General features: G+C 38.7%; 1 protein-coding gene across 8 annotated transcripts in view; it reads right to left on the reverse strand.

Annotated features, from left to right (window-relative positions):
- The window catches only part of Kif1b (kinesin family member 1B), a 148,738-nt gene that overhangs the window by 48,329 nt on the left and 88,327 nt on the right, over nucleotides 1–12,082 (reverse strand). For all 8 annotated transcript variants that reach the window (XM_046424841.2, XM_046424839.2, XM_046424837.2 and 5 more), the window contains 3 exons: nucleotides 4,163–4,256; nucleotides 2,393–2,541; nucleotides 376–554 (listed from right to left, as the gene is read on the reverse strand). In XM_046424841.2, coding sequence (XP_046280797.1) covers nucleotides 376–554; nucleotides 2,393–2,541; nucleotides 4,163–4,256 — 422 coding nt within the window. The remainder of the gene's footprint in view (nucleotides 1–375; nucleotides 555–2,392; nucleotides 2,542–4,162; nucleotides 4,257–12,082) is intronic.

The following is a 12,082-nucleotide window of genomic DNA, read 5'->3' on the forward strand; positions in this document are numbered from 1 at the left end:
AACCTACAGAGAGTCAACCATCACAGGGGAAATGTTCCGTGGTATGTGACATCTCAAATACATTCAGTGGGAATTATCTCACCATATTAAATGTAAAGGAAGCTAGATTATAACTTTGTTTTTATTAATCATCACCATGAAGTCCAGGACAGAAAAGATACTATGGAGGGTAAATTTAAATATCAGATATCTGAGGAGTGTTATGATTCATTCACTTAGAAGGTAATGGATGGTTAGCAATATCACAGGCCAGCAACAGCATTTGGAAAGCACAGGAAAGAAAGCAACCACATCCTCAAATGAAAACATGAGGGAGTCCACTTGAGCAATTATTATTCCCTAAATAAAATAAGCAGCTTTTGAGTGTGTGCATACTTGAGTTTCTCCAAAGACCAATAATGTGTTGCTCCATTCTTCAGATCCTGAACTTCTACTGCCACCACTGTACGAGGAAAAGGTCTCTCCTCGTGAGTTTTATCCACTTCAGTGGGAAGTAATTCGGGAGGCAAAGGGGAATACAGTGTGTCAGTCAGCAGAACAAACTGAAATTGTACCTGAATGGAAAGAATAAACCATGGACAAATGTGAAAACCATTACATTTCAGCAGGTAAACTTCAGAGACAAGACAATATAATTATACTCCATGGGAAAAAGGTGAAACCTGTAGTATGTGCTATGGACTATCGGCAAAAGAAAAAGAAGAAGAAGAAAAAGCTGCCTGTATGTTAAACACAGGAAATAATCCTAGTTTCAAATGAGCCTATTTACAAAGTTTGTTTCCCCAGCCTTGCAAATATAAACTAAGGTTGCAGTAAGTCTACTTCGCTTGATTAAATGAGGACTTCTGTGGAACTTATACAGAGACCAAAAGGTGGACCAAGAATACATCCAGTCCTTCACTAACAAGAGCTGATGGAACACATCAAGGTATTCCAATTTTAAATTCAGAAGACTATATGACTACTACTCTGAGAAGTATTTACTATGGCAGCCAGGTGCTGTGGCAAAGACCTGTAATCCCAGTACCTTGGGAAGCTGAGGTAGCACACACATACACAATGGTATGATGAAAGAAAAGCACCTACCGCACTTTATTTCTGCAGTTCTGGGGATTGAACCCAAAGCCTCAGACATGCTAGGCAAGTGCTCTACCACTGAGCTAGCCCCTATTTGTTTATTTATTTGGTACCAGAGATTGAACCCAGAGCACTTCACCACTGAACTACATCCCTGGCCCTTTTATTTTTTGAGATAGGGTCTCACTAAGTTGTTGAGGGTCTCACTAAGTCAGAGGCTGGCCTTGAACTTTCCATCCTCATGAGTAGAACCTCAGCCTCTGAATAGCTGGGATTATAGGCATTTATCACCACAACTGGTATATATATAATTATAGGCATTTATCACCACAACTGGTATGTAATTTATTTCTTGTTACCACCCTGTATTTTCACCAATAAATACTAATGAATGCTAGACATTGAAATAAGGGTAGGGAGGGAATTCCTGCCTTTAGTTAGTCTACTTAAGGAGAACAGTGGTTAATAAGTAATTATAAAATGAGTAGGGCTTCCAAGATTGAGAAAAAAATGATATCACAGTTTGCAGAAGCAGAATAGAGCCCTAGAGGCAGACAATGACTTTTACCAAAGACAGGCCATCTATGTGCCTTCCTAATGTTTAATGTGGTCTTTGGCTATAATCTTACCAGACAAGAGACTATTAAACAGTGGGACATACATAAGGATAAATCTAAGATTTGGTGTAAAATTTTGGTAATAATTACAAGAACATCTTTTACCATGTTCAGGCATGACTTTTAGTGCTTGATATGCATCCATTCTTTGATTCCCTCACAAATCCCCAAATGGCAGGTACTGCTGCCAATCCCACTTAGTAGATGAGGGAACAGAGGCAGGGGACAGTTAGGTCACACAACCTGTGGAGCTGGGACTGGACTTACACTATCTGGGTGCAGAGCACATGCACTTGTCTACTACACAGTATTGCCTCTTATCTCAGAAGAGGAATAAATTAGTGGCAGGTGGACATACAGGACTTAAAGGTCCAAATTTAAAGGCAGAAAACTAAAAAAAGTTGAGATTTTTTTTCAGAAAGCCAAGAAAAACATTTTTCTATTAATGTCTCTCCAGCTCTTGTCAAAAATACAGTCTCAGGTATAAAATGAACTAGAAAATATCTATTTCTATGAAATTTTATTTAGTAAAAATTAAATCAGTGTCTACTATATTCTAGGTATATACACTAAACAAAGGAATGCAGAAAGAAGCTGAGCTCCCCCCAAAGGTAAGGTTAGTTCAAGGTGATGTCCAAATGAACACACACAGGCTCAGCTCTGCCTCCAGACGACAGTGTTCCTGCCACCCTGCATACCTTCTTCTTCAATTCCACACTGATGGCATTGGCCTCCTTAAGGTAGACGGCATTGCCCCAGAGTAAGTCCCTTAAGGAAGTAAACTGGTGAGACTTCCACTTCCGGAAGGCCCACTGGGCCAACTCAAACTCATGCTGCGTCCAAGGTACTGAAAGAGCAAAGGAAGCATATTTGATGGTCATCTCACAGCTGTAAGAAATTATATCCGTTCTCTACTTTATCTTGGTGATCAAGCTATTTTCCAGTTTCTATTCATTAAATTGCTTTTGCTTTTCTTTTTAGTAAAGCTTACTAAATTCTGTTGATATTATAGAAGCAGAATTTAAAAAAAAAATCTGAAACAGCACATCAAATAAATAAAATTTTCTCTCATTTTAAAATATATTCTAATGTGGTGCTATATTTTTTTAAAAAGTCCCTGATCGCTGGTATAGCAAATGATAAATCCCTGAATGGGAGGTACTGTTGCCAACCCCACTTAGTAGATGAGGGAACAGAGGCAGGGGACAGTTAGGTCACACAACCTGTGGAGCTGGGACTGGACTTCCACTATCTGGGTGCAGAGCACATGCACTTGTCTATTACCACAGTATTGCCTCTTATTTCAGAAGAGGAATAAATTAGTGGCAGGTGGACACACAGGACTTAAAGGTATAAATTTAACAGTAGAAAACTAAAAAAAGTTGAGATTTTTTTTCAGAAAGCCAAGAAAAACATTTTTCTATTAATGTCCCTCCAGCTCTTGTCAAAATACAGTCTCAGGTATAAAATGAACTAGAAAATATCTATTTAGTAAAAATTTAATCAGTGTCTACTATATTCTAGGTATATACACTAAACAAAGGAATGCAGATGAAGTTCTTTTCTAATATAGGGAAAAGGGTTATGTTTCACTTTGATATTTAAAAATAAAGACTTTAGCACATAAAGAATTCCTTCAAAGTTAATTTGAATTCTTTCTTTCTTTTTTAATTTGAATTTTTGAGACAACTGACAACTTGGGTAGAGAACCAAAGTGTAATGAAACTAGAAAACATCTATTTAGTAAAAATTTAATCAGTGTCTACTATATTCTAGGTATATACGCTAAACAAAGGAATGCAGATGAAGTTCTTTTCTAATACAGGGAAAAGGGTTATGTTTCACTTAGATATTTAAAAATAAAGACTTTATTCTGGAAAACTTAACTAAGCTAGCTGGTAATGGCTTTAAAGTATGGATACATTCCAAAGTCTTCAGCTAGGAATCTAGCAAATTAATTATCTTTTTTTTTTTTTTGAGAGAGAGAGAATTTTAATATTTATTTTTTAGTTATCTGCGGACACAACATCTTTGTTTTTGTATGTGATGCTGAGGATAGAACCCGGGCCGCACGCATGCCAGGTGAGCGCGCTACCGCTTGAGCCACCTCCCAGCCCCGCAAATTAATTATCTTAACAATGAGTAAGCTCTGTATTTACTTGAATATATGAAAGTCGTTTGTACAATAACATGAGATAATATACATAAACATCCCAAAAGATTTATGTGAAGACTGCTCAAAAACCTTGTGAAGCTATAAAACACTATCAGCCTCACCTTTACTCCAGAGATCACAGCCTGTGTTCTCAGCACTGAGCATCTTATAAATCACCTTTATATTGGTTCAGTACAAGGTCAACAAATGGTGGGTCAATTTTGAGGAACCCAGTATTCATAACAAATAAAGGATTAATGTGATAATACAGATCCAAAAGACATAAGAGAAGGTTTCAGTCTCTATATTTCACCTTCTTCTTCCTCTTCTTCCTCTTCAGTAGTTTCTGCAGCCAGGGAACGGGTCTCAACTTGCTTCTGCAAGGCCTGCAATTTACTCTCATAGTCCTGAATGAAAAGAAAGGAGACAACATGTAGGAGAGTAAGGAAGGAAGGAAGGAAGAGGAAAGGAACACAGAAATGCAAGGAATACTGGGGGAATGTAAAGAAAGCAAAGAACAATGATTAAGAGAGAGAGAGAGAGAGAGAGAGGAAACAATAATAAAAAGACCTACAGAGAAATGCTTGGGGATGGGGGGGATGGCGAGAGAACGACAAATCATATACCATAGTCTGCAATGCATAGTGCAAAAAAGTAAAATTAACTGCAGCGCCTCTATTTCTATTTCCCCAAGGACTCAAGAGTTCTTTATTTGGGCTTGGGGTAGGAAAAAGGAGAGATTTTGAGGGGAAAAATGCATGTGTCCCTTATATATTAAAATACATTCAAATAATATAGTACCATCAAGCAATTCTAGAGAAAGATAATTTTGGAAAAGATTAAATTCCCCATTCCCCATTATTATCAAAAGTTCCAGTTTCCTGTTTAAAAGGGTAAACAACTAGAGTTGTAGCCTTTGAAGTTTCATGTATATGAAAAATTACTATCTTTGTAGTGATAGGATAATGTCCCCTTCAAATGACCAAAAGCTCACTGCTGGACTGAAATAATTGACAGATTACATTGTTGTTCAGAAAAAGACACTTTAAAATATGTTCTTATACTATAAAATGGATTATTAAAACAAATCAGATTTATCCTCTGTTTCTACATCTACTCTGTGCATTTTCAATAAGAGTACTATCAGCTCAAAACGGACAAAGAAACAGTTCTGGGCAATGAAAACAATCTCATTCGTTTTATGTGTAAGGCATAAATGCAAACAGTACATGAACTGTGTATCTGAGCTATTAAAACTTCATGATGGGGATAAATTAGGGGAAAACTGCCTAAAAATGTCCCTTGGGGTGTCAATGGAAAAAAAATAACACTTTAAATCTGGGTGCTATTGAAAAAAAAGAACTTTAAATTTCAGTGAAAACAAACAGGTAGGATTAAGAAAGGCGATATCCTTCACTTCATGAAACATTAAATTGCAGAATAAATGTGTTATCTTGAGATCTGTAACTGGCTTCCTGCTTCCTTTGGTTCGCCAAGAGTGACCCCAATCACAGGCTCTCATAAGACAGTCCTGGGCTGCTCCATCACACAGAGCTCTCCAAGGCACATATCAAGGTTCCACAACTGGAGTGCTGCAGAAAGCCTCCTTAACAAACTCCACTGCAGAAGGAGCTCCTGATGGCAACACCATGGATACAAACATTCTCCAAGGCTTCCAGGCTCGGTGGAGCACACCTGTAATCCCAGTGGCTCCAGAGCCTGAGGCAGGAGGACCATAAGTTCAAAGCCAGCCTCAGCAACTTAGCAAGGCCCTAAGCAGCTCAGTGAGACCCTGTCTCTAAATAAAACACAAAAAAGAGCTGAGGATGTGGCTCTGTGGTTAAGTGCCCCTGGATTTAATACCCCGTGCCAAAAACAAACAAACAAACAACAACATTGTCTAAGCCTGTGGTCATTTGTCAGGTGGGAGAGATAGAGGCAGAAGGAAAGGAAAGAAAAGGGAAGGAAGCACTCTACCACCGAGCTACACAGCCCAGCCCTTTTTGTTTTTTATTTTGAGACAGGTTGCCCATGCTGACCTTGAACTTATGATCCTCCTGACTCAGGCTCCCCAGTTGCTGGGATTACAAGTGTGTACCAGGGGGCAATATTTTCAAAGTTATTTTCTAAGCATATCATGCACCCAGATCTTTTTATTTAAATTATCATTCCTCACTAAAAGAAATTTGGGCTCCGAGAGGAAATAGTAGATTCCCAGTTTGGTGTATGGTAAGAAAGTATAAGGTGAGCCTAGAATATCTTGTGCCAGTAAAGATGGAATAGCTCAAAGACCCCTGGGATCATTTCAATTGGACACAGACTCCTACTGGCCAGTAAGTCACAACAACAAAAAAAGAAGACAGCACATTGAGTACAGGAAGAATCCATTAGTTTACAATAATACTGAATACTGAAAAGGAGGAAAAAATGGAAATATCTTCTTAAAAAAAAAAAAATATATATATATATGCCAGCTAATAAATGCAGAAGGAACAACTGGGAAATCACCATACTGCAACCCCAGACTCAGAAACAGACTCAGGCAAGGATCATTAATAAATGCTAAAATAATGGAGTGAAAGGTGTACAGGAAACAGAATATTGATACAATTCAAAGTCCACTCCCAGATACCTATTATTATTATGGGAAATGATACATTTACAATGAAGAGAGCTGGAAACCAAATGTGTTAAATTTCAACATTAACAGTAACTGTCTAATGATGTGATGCCACATGAAGTACACAACATCAACTTCATAGTATTCTTAGCAAAAATGTTCAACCTAAATCGAACCTCAGGGCAACGATCATATAAATCAGAATGTGGCCTAGATTCTTAAAAACACCAATGTAATAAAGGATTTTAAAATGCCATAACCAATTTCAACATAAACCTTGAGTAAATCTTGGATTAAAAGGTACACAAATACACACACCCCTAACATTTGTATTTTTTAAATAAGGAGATTTGAAATTAAACTATTTGCACAATAGTTTAATTAAATTTTTGGACAGGATAATGATATTAAATGAACATCACTGATTTTAGGACATACACATAGAAGCACTTAGGGATCAATTATCATGATATCTGCAACTTTCCAGTGAGTCAGGAAAAAACCCACAAATAATAAGGTTGCATTGTCCTATTTTTTTCAGCTTCTTTGTAGGTTTGAAATATTTCAAAATAAATAATAAGTTAGGGGGCTGGGGTTGTGGTTCAGCAGTAGAGCACGCACTTAGCACGTGCAAGGCCCTCAGCACCACATAAAAATAAATAAATAAAATAAAGGTATCGTGTCCAACTATAACTAAAAAATAAGTATTAAAATAATAATAATAGGAGCTGGGGTTATAGCTCAGCAGTAGAGTACTTGCCTCGCACTTGTGAGGCATAAATGACCTCTGAAAATATTCTCCCTCCCTCCCTCCTTTCCTTTTTCCTGAATATTTTCAGATCCTCGGCACCACATAAAAAAATAAATAAATAATATAAATAAAGTAAAGATATTTAAATAATAATAATAATAATAATAATAATAATAATAAGTAGTAGTAGTAGTAGTAGTAGTAGTAGTAGGGGAGGGGGAATTATTTTCCCTTTAAAAAGAACTACATAGGGCTGAGGTTGTGGCTCAGTGGTAGAGTGCTCGCCTAACACATGTGAGGCACTGGGTTCGATCCTCAGCACCACATTAAAATGAAATAAAGATATTGTGTGTCCACCTACAACTAAAAAATAAATATTAAAAAAAGAACTACATACTACATGGGAGTCTTTCAGCAAAAAGAAAAAGACTGCTGGTTTACTGAAAAATCACCAGTTGGAAAAAAATGTTAATATTCTGAAGATTTCTTCAAGAATAAGTTTATAAGCTCATTAAATTACCATTCAAGACAAAATTCTTAGACTCACTTCCCTAAAGGCTCTGGTAGTGCTTTAATGAAGCAGGAAAATTGACATAAACAGATTTGCCATTGCCCTTGCACCAAAAAACTAACTACATTTTTTTAAAATAACTTTTTTTAGTTGTAGATGAATAATACCTTAATTTTATTTATTTTTATGTGGTGCTGAGGATCAAACCCAGTGCCTCACACATATAAGGCAAGCACTCTACCGTTGAACTACATACAACGGCAGCCCCCAACTACATTTTGATCTGTAATTAGTAGTTCAAATATCAACAGCATTTCTTGATCTGAGCTCCTTCCCCAAAGCAGACTGCTTATGAATTTCCAACAAGGAGGTTTTGTATGTCACCAGAAAAATTCAATCAGTACTGCATTTTCCAAGAACAAATAGGTTCAGATAGTATTATTTATCTTATGGTGAAAATCAGGATAATTGTTAGGAATGTGGCCCAGTGGAAGAGTGCTTGCCTAGTATGCACAAGGCCCTGGGTTCAATCTCTAGCCACCTGCTCCTCCCACCCACCCCCAATTAAATTAGGACAATTATGGAAAGCATACTAAAAAGAAAGCAAGGAAGGAAAGGAGGGAGGGAGGGAGAATATTTTCAGAGGTCATTTATGTTTATAAAAAGTCCTAACTTGGGGCTGGGGTTGTGGCTCAGAGGTAGAGCACTCGCCTAGCATGCGTAAGGCACTGGGTTCGATCCTCAGCACCACATAAATATAAAATAAAGATATTGTGTCCACCTATAACTAAAAAATATTTTTTAAAAAAGTCCTAACTAGTTCAAAATATTCCCTATTTTGCAAAAGCACAGTACTACCTCTTTTCTCTTCTGCAATGTTCTCTTCTATCCACCAGCCCTCATTTATAAGCCTATTTTGTGCCAGGAGCTTAGCTTTTCTTTTTTCCTTTCTTCCTTCTTTGGTTTTTCTCCCTCCTTCCCTTCCTTTTTTTTTCTTTCTCTCCTCCCCTCCTTCTTTCTTTATTTTAGTACCAGGGAATGAACCAGGGGCATTAACCACTGAGCCACATCCTCACCCCTTTTTTTTTAAAATTTTGAGACAGGACCTCGTTAAGATGCTAAGGCTGGCTTTGAACCTGTGATCCTCCTGCCTCAGCCTCCTGAGCTGCTGAGATTACATGCATGCAATATCTCACCCAGCTGTATCAGGAACTGTTCTTTAAATTTGACATGGGTTATTCTGATCTTACTTCTGTAACTCTATGAAAATTATACTATGGTTAGTCTCATGTCAAAGGGAAAGAAAAAGGCTTAAAGAAAATGAACAACTTTCTACACCATTATATACAACTATAATACACCAATAAAAAATGTGGGGGACAAAGAAGAAAAAACAGAAATTGAATAACTTTCTAGACATTATACTTACTAAGTGGTGGAAATGGGATTTTAAACCAGGCAATCCAGAGCATTATTCTTACAAACATCCATCCATCCATTCATTAAAAAAATACCTTTTATGTCCCTACTGCATGCCTGATGCTAAGAATACAGAGGTCAATGGGCAAAGGTCCTATACATGAAGGAGGGAGAAGTGATAAATATAAACAAGGTATGCACTACAATTTTAGTAGAGAGAAATACTCTGAATAAAAAGGGAGGGGGCAGACACTAGGGAATAATAGGGAGAAAAAGGAATAGGAAGAAGACTTAGATAGGCGGTTAGAAACTGTTTCAGCAAACACTTAGAGGTCTCTCAGGGGCAGATATTTCAATCAAATTAACACTAACAGCAAGAGTAAAAGTCCTGAGATGGAGAGCAGCACAGGGTATTTAAGGTAAAGCAAGAAACCTGTGTGAGCGGAGTAGTAGAGAAAGGAAAGGGAAGGAAACACAGTTGAAAGTTAGGTAGCAACTGAGTTATGGAAGACAGTCTAGGTCCAGGTGAGAATGATGGACTTTATTCTAAGGTAATCACTGGGTTAACTAGTTTATGCTTTACAAACATACCACTATCTATAGGGTGTGGGAGGAACTATGGAAGGAGAACAATGCTGAAGGGAAGTCGCCTCATCTGTGGTGAAAACAGCAAAGGTGGTGAAAAGAGAAGGGAGCTGGGCTATGTTCTGTAGGCACAGGAAAGGGGAACCTCTGGGGATTTGATCATGGGGTACGAGAAAAAAGGAGAAACTAAGGATGACTTGAATTTCTGGCCTGAGCTAGTTGTTCTGGTTTAGACAGTTCAGATGTGAGGCGCCTGCTGGCCATCTGGATGTCAGATCTTGGTTGTGTGCCTGCATCTAGAGCTCAGCACAGAGGGTTGCAACAGAATGATTCCTGGGATGGGACCTGGCTTCCCAGTTAGTAGTTGTGTGACTCTGGTAAATCATGTAAAATGGGAATAATACCACCCATCTTGGAAGAGGGGTGTTTTGAGAATTCAAACCATACATGTGTTAACCACAACACATGCTCAATACACAGAAGTTATTATTTCTATCATCATCAGTGTAAAAATAGAAGGTAAAGCCACTGGATGCATGGAATTATCTGGCAGAAAGGATAAAGATCTAGAAGGAACCAGCTAGTGAGGTGGAAAGAAAATAAAAAGCCTAGAGAGGAAAGTGTCCCAGGAAGTAAAGAGTAGGCAACTCTGTTGGGGGGGGGGGGAATTGATTTAGTAAGGTCAGTACTGAGAAAACACCCTGATATTTGTAAGGAGAGATCTTTGGTGGTCCTGATAAGAGTGGCTTCAATGGGGAGGAGGGAACAAATGTCTGGATATGGGAGTTCAAGCTAGAATGGAGATAGGAAAAAAAAGAACAGCCTGGGAGGTGAACCAACTGGGAACAGTCAACCCCGAGGCTTCTCAAGGAGTATCTCTCTGAGAAGGAACAGAGAGTCAGAGTAGCAGTTCACAAGGGACATGAGGCTTTTTTGAGACTAATAAACTGATGGTGTAAGGGAGAAGGGGGTAAACGTACAGTAAGTCCTGAGAAGGTACAGAGTGCAGGGAACTAGGGCTGGGCTAAGAGAAGACCAAGAAAAGTGTGGCCACCAACAGGAGGGATGGACAGGGATGCATGCAAAACTGTAAGTTAAAAGAAGTTTTCTTCTGATTTTCCCCTCTCAGTGCAACTAAAGAATCCTCAGCTGGGAGCAAGGGCACGCTCCTTTCATTCTCAGAGGCATCTGTTACGACCTTTCAGAGCACCCTGTATTTTCCCCTCATTGTCACAAAGTGGTAGATTGACTCCTGGTGTGGCTCTCTGCCTGTCTACTCTACGACTCTGTCAACTTCATAAGGCCAGGGCTATGATGTGTTCGCCACTGAAGCATCTATCACCTATCTGTTTTCCAGATCAGAAACAGAGTCACGTGCTGATCTTTTTTTTTTTTAAGAGATAACCACTGTCCATATTTAATTCGTTTTTTTTAAGACAGAAGAGAGAGAATTTTTTAATATTTATTTTTCAGTTTTCGGTGGACACAACATCTTTATTTTATTTTTATGTGATGCTGAGGATCGAACCCAGCGCCCCGCGCATGCCAGGCCAGCACGTTACCACTTGAGCCACATCCCCAGCCCCTGAGCCACATCCCCAGCCCACGTGTTGATCTTAACTAGATCAACAGTTCTCAAAAGTGACTATCTTCTAGCACAGGGGTCAGCAAACCATGGCCTGTGGGCTACATACAGCGGGTTGCTTTTGTGAGCAATCCTGCTGAGACACAGCCACCCCTGTTCTTTTACTGATTGTCCATGGCTGCTTTCGTGCTATCAAGGTGGAGGTGAATAGCTGTGAAGGAAACCACATAGCCTGCAAATCTTAAGATAGTATTATCTGTGGCCTTTTACATAAAATTATTGCCAACTCCAATTCCAGGTTAATGATTCTCAAAGGTACCTGCTGGGCATGAGTATCACTTGGAATTTATCAGAGATGCAAATTATCAGGTTTCACCCCAGACCTACTGAATCAGAAACTCTAGGGGTGCACCTAGCAGTCTGTGTTCACAATCCCCAGAGGACTCTTTTGCATTTTACCATTTAAAAACCACTCTTCTGGGGTCTGTGTGAAGAGACAACTGGCCAAGTGAAAAAGATCAAGTACTTATTCTAGGTAAATTTACATTCTCATGAAAGAATCAAACAAAATGCAAAACTGTAAGTTAATTACAGGTTATCATTATTAAAACTAGGGCAGGCTGGTAATCCCAGAAACACAAGAGGCTGAGGCAGGAGGATTCCAAGTTGAGGAATCCTGAGGCCAGTCTCAGCAATTTAGTGAGGCCCTCAGCAACTTAGCAAGTCCCTGTCTCAAAATAAAAAAAGGCTAGGGGTGTAGTT

The sequence above is a fragment of the Marmota monax genome, unplaced genomic scaffold, assembly GCF_021218885.2.
Source record: "Marmota monax isolate L192 unplaced genomic scaffold, Marmota_monax_Labrador192_F-V1.1 WCK01_AAM20220418_F8-fsc00080, whole genome shotgun sequence".
NCBI classification, from domain to species: domain Eukaryota; kingdom Metazoa; phylum Chordata; class Mammalia; order Rodentia; family Sciuridae; genus Marmota; species Marmota monax.